The following is a 17,101-nucleotide window of genomic DNA, read 5'->3' on the forward strand; positions in this document are numbered from 1 at the left end:
GGCTTTGCTTAAGTCCTCCCTCCGACGTCAGCGCTGACATCAGGAAGACTTCCATTCGGCTGTGTGCGGCAGGGCTGAGGGCAGGTAGTAAGACGAGCCTCGTGGCTGAATACATCCAGCCCCGCAGGAACCCCGCGACCCTAGGGGGCATCCCCACAGGATCCCCGTGACCCAAAGGGGGAACCCACGGGATCCCCGCGGGATTCCCGTCGTTCCCATTCCCGTGCAGCTCTCTAGCGCTAATCACTAGGCTACTCCTCCATTTCCATCAAGTTAGAGAAGCCAGTTTAAGGCTGGTCTCAATCTTTCAGAGAATGACGCTAAGACAAAGTTTGTCCACATCCTGTTAACTGTAGATACCTGTCCCTGTGTCATTCTCTACTCACAATCTGCCTTTCAGGGTGAAAGAGAGGAAGGAGTCTAGTTTTAGGTAAAAAAAAAGATGGCAGCATATCACACAAATTATCAGCATACAAGAACGGAGAAGTAAACCCACTACTACCAAGAAATTAAGAGTCACAGATGAGGACAGGAAACCAATTCCTGGAAAACCCTCCTCTACCATATATCTCAGCCCTTGAGAAAAAAAAATCCAATCTTTTCTTTCATTTGGGTGACCATTCTACGATTTTATATTTAGTCCAACAAAGCCCATTAGAATTGCCACTAGTCCAGTGGTCCATCGTGCCCAGCAGTCCGCTCCCACGATAGCCCCCAGGTCAAAGTCCAGCGCCCTTGGTCAAAATATTGTGCTTCTTGTGTTAAGTTAATTTATATGTGTAGAAATAAAGGTCAAACAACTTATAGGCAATTTATTAGACCAACTCATCACATTTGTTGCACACTTTCAAGAGCTGAAACACTTGATATGTTCAAAGGTTAGTAACAGAAGTATTTATTTAGTCCAATAAATTGTCTTATCTATAACTGCACAGCTGTGGATTCAAAGCTATAATCTTAGAGTTGAGAACAGAACCAACCACCAGAGACAGATGTACTGTAATAAATATGGAAACATTTTGTTTACTGACAAGCAACAGAACATTGAAAACCATCTGTATAGAGATATTACACATCTCTTGCTGTAAACCTGCAGAGGCAGCTATGGAGAATGTCTTCATTCGTTTTATCCTTCCACTTAATTTCATAAAAACTATTCTCGCACATAAATTAACACCAGACCTTTAAATTCCGATTATCACAGAAGTTCATAAAACCAGGTTTCACAAGGAGGCAAAAAAATGGCACTTTCTTATTTTCACCAAGAAAACTTACACAAATACAGTATACACCTGTGAATTTGCGGTTCGCGGACTCAGTCTTTCGTGGTATTTTCCGACCGCCTCTTCCTGGTACTAAAGTCAAGCTACACCTATCAGGAGCTGCTTTGACACGCCAGATAGTGTGTCAAAGCAGTTCCTGATTGGTGTAGCCTGACTTTAGTTGCCGGAAAAGGCGGTCGGAAAATACTAAGAATGATCCCGCACCCGATTTTCAGCACCCACCGGCACCCCAGCTGCCCTCTCCTGCCTCCAATCCGCTCCTAAACCGCATTTGTGGTTTTTTGAAATTCACGGGTGTTCCTCGAATGGAACCCTCTCAAATTCCAGGGGAGTACTGTATTAGAAAACCAAGTGACATCAAAAATGCTATTTGTCAGGCCTGCCAGTCATCCTGTTTCAAGTTTAATAAAATTTGATTAACCACCTTACCAGAAATTCACCAAAAACCTGCTTATCTATCTCTTATTACCAGTAATTATTAGTGGTCTTACCTTTTCTCCACTGAACACAAAGTCCTTTTACTCTATCTAGATAAATAAATTATTATATTCTCTCTTTAAGCCACCTCTTCATTGGTACAAACCACTGCTCACCTTTCTTAGTAGCCCTGCATGGATGTTAACAAGCTCATTGTGTTTTTCTTTGAGTTTCATGTAGCGTGTTTCTGTTGACTGCGCTCTCTCTGTTAAGAGTTAAATTAAAAGTATACTTTTAGTGAAATTTTTTTTTTTTAATCCCTAAATTTTCTCTATATACACCTCCATTAGGTAAAAGTCAATCTCGCTAACAAGTTTAAATGAAAGTGCTAAACCTCTGCATTCATTGTATCTTCAGATTACAGACCAATAGCAATTGGCACATCATTCATGTATGCATAGAAAAGGCCCTCAAGGGCCACATGCAAGTAATGAATTTAAAGGCACTGCTTAGTTAAATGAGCTTGCTGTTGTGCCCAATTATTTTTTAAACTAGCCAATGTAAATGAAAACTAAGCAGGTCAGTGACACTCAATGACCATGCTAACTTGGGCCAATGATGCCAACCTAATTTGCACTTTGTAGTCAGCCACTGCCTCAATTCAGGATCATATATATCTGCAAGATACCGGAAATGTTCTGGGCACTGCCAAAGGCATTAAAATAAAAGCAATGAAAAGGCAGGTCATCATAATTAACTTATGCCAGTGGGCTTCTCTTGTTTTTTAAGGCCTACTTTCTGCTTCATTGCACAAGCCCAAGGCTTTGTCGCTGTCTAGCTGCATCTTCCTCAGTTTGTCCAGTTCATCTCTCAGCTGTTCGTTGTCCACCAAAGCCTTCTGCTTCTCTTTCCGCTGCTCCTCCAGCTCAGACTCTAGACTATTCACCTGTGACTTTAGCTGCGTGATGTATCTCTGAGCCTAAAGAACACAAACAAGGAACAATGAAAAGCATTGGAGGAGGACCACAATGTGCTTCAATTCATTTGTGTTTCTGTTAAGATATACGTCCACCCTTGGCATGCAGACAAAGCAAAATATTCATGGATACACAGAGTGGGATAAAGTATCCTCTAAGCTAGCAGTTTTGAATCCATGCTGGAGGGCATATCCAGTCAGTCAGGTTTTCACGAATGGAAGAGTAAGCGGCCTAGAGGTCAAAGCAATGGGCTTAGGACCAGAGAAGCCTGGGTTCAAACCCTAACAATGTTTCTAAACCCTCAAGTGGAAACTTAGGACTAGATTTTCTAACACACATTAACACATAATATGTAACATAGATCCCATAATTGGCAATGGCATTACTTACTAATAATGCACATAAATTGCATTAATGTGTGTTAATGTGGAACAACATGTTTCACACGTTAGCAGATCTAACCTTTAAGTTGTACATTCTGAGGCGGCAGGGAAATTACCTACCATACCTGCATGTTAACTTGCCTCGAATTACCAACAGAAAAATCATGAGCTAGAGCCAAACAAATAAAATTCCCACGATGAATATGCATGAGATCAATCTGCAAACACTGGATACAATGCATGCTGATCTCTCTCATGTATATTCATCATATATATTCTGAAAACCAGACTGGCTGGGTGTGCTCCAATGACTGGATTAAGATCAGACACTTAAAACAGACATTTCCATTCAGTTGTCCCCGTCCCCTCCCCCCACCCCAAAAAATAAATACCACCTCCAAAATACAGCATGTCAATGGAAAAAAAACCAAAAACCATTGAATGGGTCAGTATGTAAAGATCACAAAATATATCTAGTCTGTCCCAACTCCTCATTAGAAAACCTACATGATTCCTGGTTTCATCATCACATGCCTATTACTAAGGGCTCCTTTTACAAAGGTGCGTTAGGGCCTTAACGCTCGGAATAGTACGTGCTACAATGCCGCATGCGCTAGCCGCTACCGCCTCCTCTTGAGCAGGTGGTAGTTTTTTGGCTAGCGCGCACTAATCCGGTGCGTGCGCTAAAAATGCTAGCGCACCTTTGAAAAAGGAGCCCTAAGTGTCATCTATACTGATCCTCTTTCCTACTATTTCTTGAACTGTCATCCTTCTTTAATAATTTTCACTGCTTGTACTAATAATAATAATTTATTCTTGTATACCGCCAAACCATCAGTTCAAGGTGGTTTACAATAAGAAAAAAGCTGGACATACAGCGAATTACAATGTAAATATCAAATGTTTCTCAGAAAAACACAAATTGCCATTGGATCAAAATATTTCTCAAAGGCGGTTCAAAGTGAGAAGAGGCTGAACATACAATAAATAGCAATCATAAGTATCAGATATTTCTTAAAAAATAGAAAATGCAATTAAGTCAAATATTTTTCAAACAAATAAGTTTAAAAAATTTTTCGGAATAGATAAGATTGAGTTTGGGAAATAAGAACATTCCAATATGAATTCATTGCACTAACCTGAAAGGCCAAGGTTTTTCCTAAGAATCTCTTATTATGACATGCTTTTACTGATGGGAACATAAACCAACAAGATCTTATACTTATTAAAAAAAAACTCTCTCCGGTTCTGCATTCCCAGCAGCCCTCTGATTTCCAGCAGAGCTGATGTGAAAACAGCTCCCGTAGGTGGGACGTCATCAAGGTGTGCCAACGTTTAGCTAAGATGCCTATTATACTCCTATGGGTGTCTTAGCATTTAGCGCAATCTAATTAGCACGTGTTAAATCGGTTAGCACCCCTTGATGAATTCCCTCTTTAATGGTTCTACCAAGCATAACAAAAAATGCCCTGGATTATGCTTCATGCTATAGTTTAATTACCTCCATTTTTATCTTATCCAGTTCTGCCCGGAGTAATTCAATTTCTTTCTTCAGATTCTCAATTTGAAGATCCCTGGAAGTATAGAAGGAGTGACGCTCATTAAGCCTACTATAGGTTCTTCCATTAGGTTTCAGAATAAAAAACGAGTAGTTTGTACCTGTCATCTTTCATTACACCATTCGAAGGACCAAAGGCTTGCTCAAAGATGTCCTCCTCAACCTGAAAAAAGGGAAGAAAAGGAAAGAAAAGGAACTTTTGGGGGTTGGAAAATGAATCAGAGGACTGAAAAGCAATTTGGATTAATGAAAAAGATAAACACCTTTATTAAAAAAAAAAAAAATGCTTTCCACAAGTTATTCAAGCAGCCTCTATAAAGCCCATCTGTAAACCACATTTTTACTAGGTGGGAATTTATCAGATTGCAACCCAAAGATCCAATTAAGAAGACCAAGGGTAGGTGGGTTTAGAGCTGTGGTCTCAAACTCGCGGCCCAGGGGCCGCATGCAGCCCACCAGGTACTATTTTGAGGCCTTCGGTATGTTACCATTGTTCTGGAATGTTGCCCGCCTCACTGCTGTAACCTCACACAAGCGCTTTCCTGCATCTGTATGCGATTGCGAGGTGGACTTCAGACACAGGAAAGTGCTTGTGTGAGGTTACAGCAGTGAGGCAGTGCAGCTGGTGCATGTATATATAATCTCGTGAACTCTTGCGAAATTCGGCACCTCTCCTGGCAGTGACTGCTTGATGTAAGATGGTGGTTGTGTCCGTGTTGGAGGAGGTGAGAGCTTAAGGCGGTTGCAGAAGCGACCACAGGACACTTAAGGCACAAGACAGCTCTACAAAAAAGCCTAGAGCAGTGGTTCTCAACCCTGTCCTGGAGGACCACTAGGCCAATTGGGTTTTCAGGCTAGCCCTAATGAATATGCATGAGAGAGATTTGCATATAATGGAGGTGACAGGCATGCAAATCTGCTCCATGCATATTCATTAGGGCTATCCTGAAAACCCGATTGGCCTGGTGGTCCTCCAGGACAGGGTTGGGAACCACTGGCCTAGAGGACTACACCAAAATCTTGTCTCTTGCAGTTGATACTTTAGAATCTAAATCACAATTTTGCATGAGGTAAAACTCTTTATAGTTTATAAATCTTTCCTTAATTGCTTCTGATAATTTCAGCTATACAAAGCTGAAAGCAGTGCAACATGCAGAAAGTGAAAAACTATCTAAACTTCACTTTCTGCATGTTGCACTGCTTTCAGCTGTGTATAGCTGAAATTATCAGAAGCAATTAAGGAAAGATATATAAACTATAACGAGTTTTTACCTCATGCAAAGTTGTCATTTCTTTAATAAGACATTAACTATTTTTTTCTGCAGCCCTCCAAGTACCTACAAATCCAAAATGTGACCCTGCAAAGGGTTTGAGTTTGAGACCGCTGGTTTAGAGGGTCTGGACTGCAAGTTTGCTGCAGATCTACTCTGTAACACTTCTGGACATGTCCAGAAATCCTCTTCTATAATTCTGAAATCCTCTTCTGTAATCTGCCTTGAACTGCAATGTAATGGCGGAATAAAAATCACTAATGTAATGTAATATTTTCTGGTGATCCCTTTCTCATTCTCACTTGAAACTTGGCTCTAGTCTAGTAAAATACAAACCAAAGATCAAGTTATTGCCAATGCACTGAGGCACAACAGGAACTCTGCCTGAAATGGAGTCAAACAAATTTAAGAGCACACAAAATCTAAGTAGGACAAAAACAAGAAAATGCTATTAAACACCAAACCAAACCCTTATAAAGTAGGGAAAATTGTTTTTAGAAATAGCCCTTTTAAAAATAAGGAGTTGTGGGTGGGAAGAAATATGATCATGTTATACCTTATCTGATTCTGCTTCATTGGTTACAAGAATCAATTTTAAGTACCAAATATCCAGCGCTATGTAGATGGCTAGAAACAGTTCCTGGCCATCTAAATAGAACATAGCCAGCTAGCCACCAATATTCAGTGTAGCTAGCTCTCTCACACTGAACATCCTGGTCTCTGAATTGGCTGATGACTGGCTATGCTGCACGACATAGCCAGCCACAGTGGCCAAATACAACCATCTCAAAGGTTGGAATATCTTTGACCATTGAGATTTAGCTGGTTAGTCACTGAATTTGGCATAGCTGGCTATATTCCAGATGGCCAAAAATAGATGGAAATTCTATGCCGGTAGTCAAATATGGCACTGGCATTGAATTTCCGATATCGCCAGCGATCTCCTGCAGTCTAAATATGAGCCTGTAAGATTTTAACTTTATGTTTAAGGTGTATATGGCCTTAAGCTCAGCTATTTAAAGGATTTTGTGACAGTATATTCCTCTCAAAGAAATATCTGCTTAGTAAATGAAATGAAATTGATTAAACCTTTTAGATCAGGGTTGTCCAATGTCTGTCCTTGAGGGCTGTAATTTATTTGGGTTTTCATGATTTCCCCAATGAATTTGCATGAGATCTATTTGTTTGCACTGCTTCCATTGTATGCAAATAGATCTCATGCATATTCATTTGGAAAATCCTGGAAACCTGACCTGGTGAGGGCTGAGATTGGCTGTTCCTGTTCTAGATATATCTGTTGGATGACAAGTAAAGAAAGCAAAGTTGCTTACCTGTAACAGGTGTTCTCCATAGACAGCAGGGGAATGCAGCAATGCTTGATTGGTGAAGTCTCTGACTGAGCCAATGACATCAATACTCTCTCCCATAGCTATAGTAAGCTTTTGAGCTTACTGAGCATGTGCAGGATTGCCTACTCCTTGAGCCCCCCTCTCCTCCAACTGTCAGTTTATTCTCTAGCAAAAGAGATGAAAGGATGGCGGGCGGGCAAGTGTGGCTGCATTCCCCTGCTGTCTACAGAGAACATCTGTTACAGGTAAGCAACTTTGCTTTCTCCAGAGACAGGCAGGGGATATGCAGCCCCACTTGATTGGCGAGTCCCAAGCTGAAGAAGCATAAGGGAGGCAGAAACAGGTTATAATGCAAAGAGATTACGTAAAACTGATTGTCCAAAGCAAACATCTTGAGCCAAGCCTTGGTCTAAACAGTAATGCTTGGTAAAAGTATGTACAGATGACCAGGTAGCTGCTCTGCAAATGTCCTGGATTGGTATGAACCTCAAGTTTGCAATGGAAGTTGCTGCAGCAGGCAGGCTATGGGCCCCAACGGAATCAGGAGGCTGTAGATGAGTTCTTGTGTAGCAAAAATGTATGCAATGTGAGATCCAAGCTGAAAGTGCTCTCTTAGTTGCAGGATGACCACATGTGGGTGGATTGTAAGACACGAATAATTGAGAGGATTTCCTGAGATGAGAAGTAGCTTTGAAAGCAGTGCTCTTCTGCAATCCAAGGAATTAAGTTTTTCTTCTGCCTCAGAGACATGTGGAGATGGAAAAAATGAAGGCAAAGTGATGGTTTGGTTGAGATGGAAAAATCCAAAATCACTTTAGGTAAGAACTTCAGATGAGTTCGTAATTGTACCTTGTTAGGAAAAAATTGCAAGTACGGATAGTACATAACTAAGGCCTGAAGCTCACTTACTCTTCTGGCTGACATGAGTGCTACCAGGAAGACTGTCTTCCAGGAAAGAAAGGTGAGAGAGGCAGAACCTAGTGGCTAGAAGGGTTCGGACATCAATTGATCTAGCACTACATTGAGGTCCCACGCTGGAATAGGGGCTTTCAATGGAGGTCTAAGATTGTTGAGACCTCTCAGGAAACGTGCCATGAGAGGGTGTTGTGAGATTGGTTTACTGTTGATCAACGAATGGTATGCTGAAATTGCTGATAGACAGACTTCATTTAGTCTGACAGAAGTCTGACAGAGTTTGTCTTGAGCCCTGAATTAGACAAATGCAGGAGATATGTGAAGACATGGTTCAGCGGGTAATGGAGCGGTTGTAAACTATGATCCTGAGACCATACTGAAAAACGTTTCCATTTTGCTGCATATGATTTCTGCATAGTAGGTTGTCGTACTGCAAGAAAAACTGTTTTCACAGATTGGGAAAGCAGGAGATCCGTTAAGAGTGAGCTCTCAATTTCCATGCCATGAGACTCAGACTGCGGATATTGAGATGTAGCAGCTGGCCGTTGTGTTGAGACAGAAGAGATGGATGGTCACCCAAGGGTATTGGTGGTGCATCCAGTAGATCCAGAAGCAGTGGAAACCAGACTTGTCTGGGCCACTTGGGTGCAATGAGAATGAGATGTGCTTTGTCTGCTGAAACCTTCTGAAGCACTCTGGAGATGAGAGGGAATGGTGGGAACGCATAGAGCAGAATGCGATTCCATGCAATTGAAAAGGCATTCCTGGCTAGAACTCGTGGCGCTAGCCGCAAAGGGCAAAAGAGGGTGCACTGTGCATTGAATGGAGAAGCAAAGAGATCCACTTGAGGAGTCCCCCATTGATGGAAAATGGATGTAACTACTGCAGGATTGAGGGCCCATATGTGTGGGTCGAGTTTCCTGCTGAGAGAGTCTGCCAGGATATTTTGATCCCCTGGAATGTAGACTGCTCGAAGATCTATGCTGAGAGTCAGGGCATAGGACCAGAGACGATATGCTTCTCTGCATAGTTTGAGGGATCCGGAACCACTCTGTTTGTTTATTTAGAACATGGTCACTTGATTGTCGGTCTGAATGAGAATGTTCTTGTGACCTATCCAGTGTCGAAAAGCTTGAAGTGCATAGAACACTAATCTGAGTTCTAGATGATTGATGTAAAGGGACTGCTCGGATGGTATACACTGATCCTGCGTGCAAAGATTGTTGAGGTGTACTCTCTACCCCTGAGTGGAAGCATTGGTGGTGATGGTTATAGAAGGTGGTGGGAGCTGAAAAGGACATCCTGCCTGCAGAGAGATGGAATGAATCTACCACAGAAGGGAATCTGATGTTGGACGGCAGGGGATGTTGTGACAGTGGGTGTAGATGCTGGTTCCAGTGCAACTTGAGGTGCCATTGCAATGGACGCATGTGGAGTCTGGCATGAGGCACCAATGAAAATGAGGCTGCCATGTGGCCTAGAAGACATAATATGTCTCGAGTTGGTAAGAGAGTTGGCTGTCTGGCTTGGGTTGCCAATCGTTTGCATGATGTCTTTCTTAAAGCAGATAGGCCCTTGCAGCGGTGGTGTCTAGAAGTGCTCCGATTTAAGTTAGGGTATGCAATGGAGTGAGTTTGGACTTTTTGAAGTTGATGATGAAGCCCAGACTTTGCAAGGTATGTACTGTGGTTTGAATGGCTATTACTAGCTCATTCCAAGGACCATCTTCTTTTCACCAATCGTCCAGGTATGAAAATACTATATGATGTTGTGTTCTTAAATGTGCATTTCGTGAAGACTCGTGGGGCTGACGAGAGGCCGAACAGTAGGACCTTGTATTGGAAATGGCGATTGAGAAATTTGAACCTGAGGAATTTCCAATGGGAAGAATAAATGGGAACATGCGTTTAAGCATCCTTGAGATTTAGGGCAGCTAACCAATTGTGCTGATGAAGGAGAGGCAGAATCAGTGAAAGGGAGAGCATTCTGAACTTTTCCCTTTTGAGGCAGACATTGAGAGATCTGAGGACAAGTTTTGGATGAAGGCCCTGTGTCTTCTTGGGGATCAGGAAAAACTTTGAGTAGAACCCCTGATTGAGTTGAATGGTGGTACTTCTTCTATGGCATTGTTTCAGAGAAGTGAGATTTCTGTTGCCCACTGAGAGACATGTTGAGGAAGAACTGTGGATGGGGGTGGAGCTCTGGAAGGCATGGTATGGGAATGGAAATTTAGTCGATACCCTTGAAGCACAATATTGAGGACCCATTGGTCTGTTGTGATCTGCTGCCAAATTGAGTAAAAATGTGTTAGCCACTCCCCCCCTACTGGAAGATGGTCAAAAACTAGGAGCAAGCTTGAGTGTCAGGAGTTGAGCTGCTTACCGCCCCGAGGACATTGTCTAGGTGCATACTGAGATGACTGCAAAGGAGCTCTGGCATAAGGTGTAAATTGTCTCCTTGGATAATATTGCTGGAAGAACTATTGTAGTTATGTTCTTCTTTAGGGATAATTAGCAGAAGGGCGACAAAATTGGTGAGACTGATCTGAGGGAGTCGCCGAAAGCTCTCAGCAGGCTGAGGAATCCTCTTTCAGTTGAGAAATGGTGTTTTTCACTTTTGCGCCAAAAAGGCTGTCTCCCAAGCAAGGAGCATCCACCAGCCTATCATGATGGTCTTCCCTAAGATTTGATGTCTTCTGCCATGCAGTGCGTCTGGCAGCTATGGCCATAGTTGCTGCCCTAGTGATCATATCATAGGCGTCATAGTTTGTCTTGATTAGATGGTGTGCACCTTTCACATTTCTGAATCTCTTGCACTCTCCTTGTACGCAGAGTACACAGAGTACACAGTCCTCTAAACTGAGGTTTCTGCGCCCTTTTCATCTGGCCTGGCGCTGGTGGCGTGCAGTGCAAACCTGGTCTCCCACTGCTTCTCCTTTTTTACAACTGCAGGGCAACCCCAATTTCCTTCCGGGCCTTGGTCATTCTCCGTTCGTGGGTTGGGCTTCCCAGGGGGCTTCTCTTCTTTTCCATCTGATTGATCGGGAAACAGGGGTTTTTTCTACCTTTCTTCAACTTCAAGATCAGTGGACCATCCTTCGCCATCAATTTTTTGCTTACTTGCAAGCTCGTCATTATTTTCAGAGTATCCAATTACAGCATGGCACGGCGGGGCAGTGTGGCCCTCTTGATGAGCTTCTTCTTAGTGTGCCGGCTTCCCAGAGTTCCCTTTCTGTGTGGTATAGGGTGATTTGTTCCTCTGTCTCTTTGGGGCCCTTAAATTCTCTTCGGGACTTGTGAAATCGGGAACTTGCTGCGTCTTACACCCCTGATACCTTCGTGGAGCTCTTCCATACTTTATATGCTTTTGTGAAATCCGCAGCTTGGCAGGAGACCCAATTCAAGATCCTTCATAGGGCATATATTACTAGGGAAGGGGGTGTACGCATGGGTCTCTGGGACACCGTTCTGTGCTCTAAATGCAAACAGGCCCCTGGGACATTTCTGCATTCCTTTTTGGAGTGTCCGGAACTTACTCTGTGGAATTCTTCCTTTACACAGCTTCAATTGGTATTGCAGCGTGACCTGGAGTGGGATTACAAAACGCTGCTTCTTGATGATCAAACCCTGCTGGAAGCACAAGGCCTCACTTTACCTCAGCGCCATTTTATATAACTCAACCTCCTTATGGTTAAACAATACTGGACAAAGGCCGGGGCTATTTCCCTGGACTGCTGGCTTACTCAGATGTCTGAGCTAGCCCGGTTTGAGTTATGCTATCATGCACGACCCACCAGCTCTGAGGTCCGGGCCTACCTGCAGTTGCCTCTAGTCTCTTGCCTTGGGGAGGGGCGGTAGGGGGGGGTGTTTGTTTGGAGTGGATGTATGGTGTGAGCATGGTTGTGTGATTGGTTTGTGGTGGCTGGTGTGGGTGCTGTATCTTGTGTAGGTGTTTCTTCAGGATAGGTACTATGTTTTTATGACAAAAACTTTCTGGGGTCAAGTGGGGGAACTGGACTGTTCTAGTAGTTGATGTGTTTTGTAAGTGCGGATGGGAGATATCTGCCGCTCCATGTTGCTGATCTCTTGGACTGGGGAGCTGGTTGTGTTCTGTAGCCCCATCCATTTCTTGGTTATTCTAATAGTTTTTTTTGTCTTTTCTGTGCTGTCTCCTCCTTCTTTTGGTTCTGGTTTGGGTTTCTTATGGTATTTTTGGTTCATTAGTTTTTAGACTGAACATCATGTAACCTTTATGCCAGTATTCTGTTCTCTGCTGGTGCGGCTGCTTGTTCTGTATTGTTTTTGTACCCTTCCCAGCCGCTTGTATTTGTTTGCCTTTGTATTTCCCGGTTGCCTTTGTATTTCTTGTATGCGCTTTGTTACTTTGGTTGACCTCAATAAACATGATTAAAAAAAAAAAAAAGATGGTAAGTGGATTCTTGAAGAGCCACTTGTAAATTGGGAATGGACTCCGGTGAAGTTGATTCTAGAGAGCTGCACGGGAACGGGGACGACGGGAATCCCGCGGGACCCGCGGGCATCCTGCGGGTTCCCCCTTCTGGTCACGGGGATCCCGTGGGGACGCCCCCTAGGGTCACGGGAATCCCATGGGGACGCCCCCTAGGGTCACGGGAATCCCGTGGGGACGCCTCCGAGGGTCGCGGGGTTCCTGCGGGGTTGGATGTACTAAGTCGCACGGCTTTTCTCCCTACCTGCTCTGCTTGCAGCACAGAGCCGAACGGAAGTCTTCCCGACGTCAGCGCTGACGTCGGGAAGACTTCCGTTCGGCTCTGTGCTGCAGGCAGGGTAGTTAAGGAGGAGTAGCCTCGCGGCTCGAGTGGCTACCAAGGGAGGGGGGCGGTCCGCCCCGCCCGCAGCACAGCCGGCCAGGTCCCCTTACTTTTGTGGCGCTTTCCCGACCGACCGACAACAGCCCCGGTCTGACAAACCTCCCTGCCCTTAACCGCGAATCTAAATTACCTTCTTACTGCAGCTGTAAGAAGGAAATTTAGATTTGCGGTTAAGGGCAGGGAGGTTTGTCAGACCGGGGCTGTTGTCGATCGGTCGGTCGGGAAAGCGCCACAAAAGTAAGGGGACCTGGCCAGCTGTGCTGCACTCGGGGCGGGAGAGAAGGACGCTGAAAGGCCATGGGGAAGACCGGGGGGAGGGGGGGGAAGGACACTGAAAGCACTTGTGGAAAACAGAAGGGAGAGAAGGATGCTGAAAGGCCATGGGGAAGACGGGGGGAAGACACTGAAAGCATTTGTGGAAGACAGAAGGGGGAGAAGGACGCTGAAAGGACATGGGGAAGACAGGGGGAGAAGGACACTGAAAGGACATGGGGAAGATGGGGGGGGAGAAGGATGCTGAAAGGAAATGGGAAAGAGAGAGTGGGGAGAAGACGCTGGCAGGGAAGAAGACAGAGATGCCAGACTATGGAGGGAGCGGAGGGAAGAAGATAGGTGCCAGACCAATTTGGAAGGGGGGAGAAAGGGAGAGGCACAGTAATAGAGCAAATAGAAGACGCAGAAGGAAGAGAGACAGTGGATGGAAGGAACTGAATGAGAACATGAGGAAAGCAGAAACCAGGCAACAAAGGTAGGAAAAGAATTCTATTTCTTTTTTTTTTTTTTTTTGCTTCAGGATAAAGTAGTATATTAGTTGTGCTGATAAAAATTTATAAACAAAAGAGGCTCTGGTAGAAATCCGTTTACAAAGTATGTATTCTTCCCAATTAATATTTCCAAATTAATAAATTCTTTTTGCTTATTTGTAAATGGGTTTCTACCAGAGCCTTTAATTCAGTAGCATAATTAAATGAAATAACTATTTCTGAAGTTTATAGGGACAGGCGGGGACGGAGGGGATTCCTCACGGGGACGGGCAGGGACAGAGGGGATTCTTCACGGGGACGGGTGGGGACGGAGGGATTCCTCACGGGGACGGGTGGGATTCCTCACGGGGACGGGTGGGGACGGGTGAGACTTTGGTGGGGATGGGTGGGATTTCTGTCCCCGCGCAACTCTCTAGTTGATTCCTGCTGTTGTAGGACTGAGTCTGAAAATGCAAAATTTGGAGCTGGTGGGCCATAATTCTGGCAAGAGCAAAGCACCCTGGTAGACCATGTGGTCTGTTGAATCTAAGAGACAACAGTCCTTACCAGGAGCGGCATTAGTGATGGACCTGGATACCTTGCTCTTTTTAATGGCTGACTCTGAAACCATAGAATGGTGAGGAAGCTGAAGGGAATCGTATCCAGGTATCTTTTGTACTTTATATTTAATTTGAAGTCGCTTGGTTGCCGTGAATACTCACCATGGATTTTGCCAATTATTGAGCTGAAGATCCTGTAGGATTTGATGCACTAGCAAGGCAACAAAATCCTTTACTGGAGACTGGCAGGATTGAAGGATGGTTTGGAAATCCTTACTACCTGAGGGTGTTGTATCTGGAGTTAGACTGAGAAGCGAAGATAACCTTTTGTAAAAACTTTGGGTAAGAGTACTCCTCTGTGACAGCAGGCTGGTCAGGTTCCTCTAAGTCCTCATGCAAAGACTCCTGTTGGTCCGGCCATTCCCTGAGAGATGACAGCCCCTGGGTTGGAAAGGAACACATGGGAGTCCCAGAACTCCAATCTATAAAAGGGGGTATGTGTACCTCAGCTGGTGGGGGGGTAAAAGACACTGTTGAGGCTCCAAAACAGGGACTGGTTGTTGGAAAAGCCCCACACTCTCCTGCATAAACTTCTGAAAAATGGTGAAAATTCTGGCCATGGACTGAAAGGAATGAGTATCAGGAGAAGGAGCAGCTTGTACCAAAGGAGACAGGGCTAATCGCTTAGGAGGTACCTGTGACTGTGCCATGTCCAGCGAAGAAGTGCCCCGTTTGGATTTGGAAATCAGCTTCACCTGCCTTGGTCCAAATACTGTAGGCAAATCTGTGAGGAAAAGCAGGGGGGGAGGACCGCGAAGCCGCAGCTGGGACCGTGGGAATCCCCTTTGATGAACACACTGCTGTGAGGCTGTTCACTGAAGCCTTGTCAGTGGGACGTGTCAGAGCCGTTGCCGATGGTGGAGAGGGAGTGGATTGCTTCTGTACCGCCGGGAGTCCCTTCTTCCCTTTCTCTTTCTTAGTAAACGCCGCCGTGGCTGAACCTTTATGATTCGTCAGCTCTGGCGGGTTTACGCTACCCTTCCCTGCCAGAACTGAAGCGGGGCCCTGAGGGGAGGGAGCCGAAGAAGTCAGCTGCATTGTGGGTATTTTTTCTTTGCTGGCGTGCAGTGTTGTTGAAGGCACAGATACCCTGAAGAGTTTTCGCAATCCTAGCAACCGCAGTGTGAGAACGCAGTTTCCTAACCAGCTGTCACAGAACAAGGAAAAACTTGTTTTATTTTTTTACAGTGGTGAATTGGGGAAGAATAGTACTTGCGGTTTGAAGAAGTAAAGAAATCTTCGTGCCTGCAGAAATAGTGAGTGAATGTTCACTTGTACTGAAGTTTCTCTTCTTTTTTTTTTTTTGGGGGGGGGTTTGAAGAGGGAGAGAGAGAGCCATGACTGTTAAGGAGCAGGTCAGAAAAAAACTGACAGTTGGAGGGGAGGGGGCTCGAGGAGTAGGCAATCCTGCACATGCTCAGTAAGCTCAAAAGCTTACTATAGCTATGAGAGAGTATCAACATTATTGGCTCAGTCAGAGACTTCACCAGTCAAGTGGGGCTGTATATCCCCTGCCTGTCTCTGGAGAACAGAAATTACTGGATAGAAAGGCTGAACTAAAACTCTTCCACATTACACACCTTACACCTAGAATAGACTACCTGAGTCTGTAAATCAAGCTCAGTCTCTGGTAGTATTCAAATCTAGGCTCAAAGCCCACTTTTTCGAGATTGCTTTTAATTCCTAAATCCCACTTGTTTCTATAGCACCCATGCCTCTTTTATCATTCTCTCTCTGAGAAACTCCCTATCCCTTACTTGTCCTGTTTGTCTGCTTGATTATATTGTAAGCTCTAGGATGCTCTCTGGACTTAAGGATCTCCCATATGAAGAACGTCAGAGCAGGCTACGCCTATATTCTCTCGAAGAGCGCAGCGAAAGGGGGGACATGATAGAAACATTCAAATACATGACAGGCCGCATTGAGGTGGAGGAAGAAATCTTTTTTCTTACCGGTTCCACGGTGACAAGAGGGCATCCACTGAAGCTCAGAGGGGGGAGATTTCATGGGGATACCAGGAAATACTTCTTCACCGAAAGGGTAATTGATCAATGGAATGGTCTTCCGTGTCAGGTAGTCGAGGCCAGTAACACGCTTGACTTCAAGGGACGATGAGACAGACAGGTGGGATTGCTCAAGAGGAATACTTAATAGACGGATTCTCAAGGGAAGAAGGGAGGGTTCTTGAGTGGGCAGACTTGGTGGGCCGTCGGCCCTTTTCTGCTGTCATACTCTATGTTTATATGTTTCTATGTTTCTCTATTGAGCAGGGACTGTCCCTTGAATATTTAATGTCCAGCGCTGCATACATCTAGCAGCATTATAGAAATAAGTAGTAGCAATAGTTAAAAGGGAAAGGAGAAATTAGGTTCTTACCTGCTAATTTACTTTCTTTTAGCTTCTCCAGACCAGTAGAGGTTAACTTTACGAATGGGTATATATCTAATCATGACCAGCAGGTGGAGACTGAAAACAAAACTTTGGGACAGTATATCCTAGCCCCTCCTCTCTATTTCCCTCAGTCTGCCGAATAGCCAAGCAGAACCAAGAACTGGAAAACAACAGAGAGAAAAAACAATACTCCGAAAGGAGTAACAAATAACAAAACCCAAAATGCTGTTGGAAAATGCAGAGGAGAAATTCCCGAAGGAAGAATGTCCCCACAGCTCGCCAGCTAAGCCAGCCGAGCCACAGCCGCTGTTCTTCAATTCTCCCCGGCCCTAGAAAAATACTAGA

The 17,101-nt window shown here is 44.5% G+C and overlaps 1 protein-coding gene across 1 annotated transcript in view; it reads right to left on the reverse strand.

The window, feature by feature from the left end:
• HIP1R (huntingtin interacting protein 1 related) overlaps nt 1–17,101 on the reverse strand; it is a 243,591-nt gene that overhangs the window by 101,673 nt on the left and 124,817 nt on the right. The window contains exons 12-15 of the mRNA XM_033955047.1: nt 4,720–4,781; nt 4,562–4,634; nt 2,496–2,679; nt 1,877–1,965 (exon numbers count right to left, since the gene is read on the reverse strand). Of these exons, the coding sequence (XP_033810938.1) occupies nt 1,877–1,965; nt 2,496–2,679; nt 4,562–4,634; nt 4,720–4,781 (408 nt within the window). The remainder of the gene's footprint in view (nt 1–1,876; nt 1,966–2,495; nt 2,680–4,561; nt 4,635–4,719; nt 4,782–17,101) is intronic.

This window comes from Geotrypetes seraphini, chromosome 8 (assembly GCF_902459505.1).
Source record: "Geotrypetes seraphini chromosome 8, aGeoSer1.1, whole genome shotgun sequence".
Taxonomy (NCBI): Eukaryota; Metazoa; Chordata; class Amphibia; order Gymnophiona; family Dermophiidae; genus Geotrypetes; species Geotrypetes seraphini.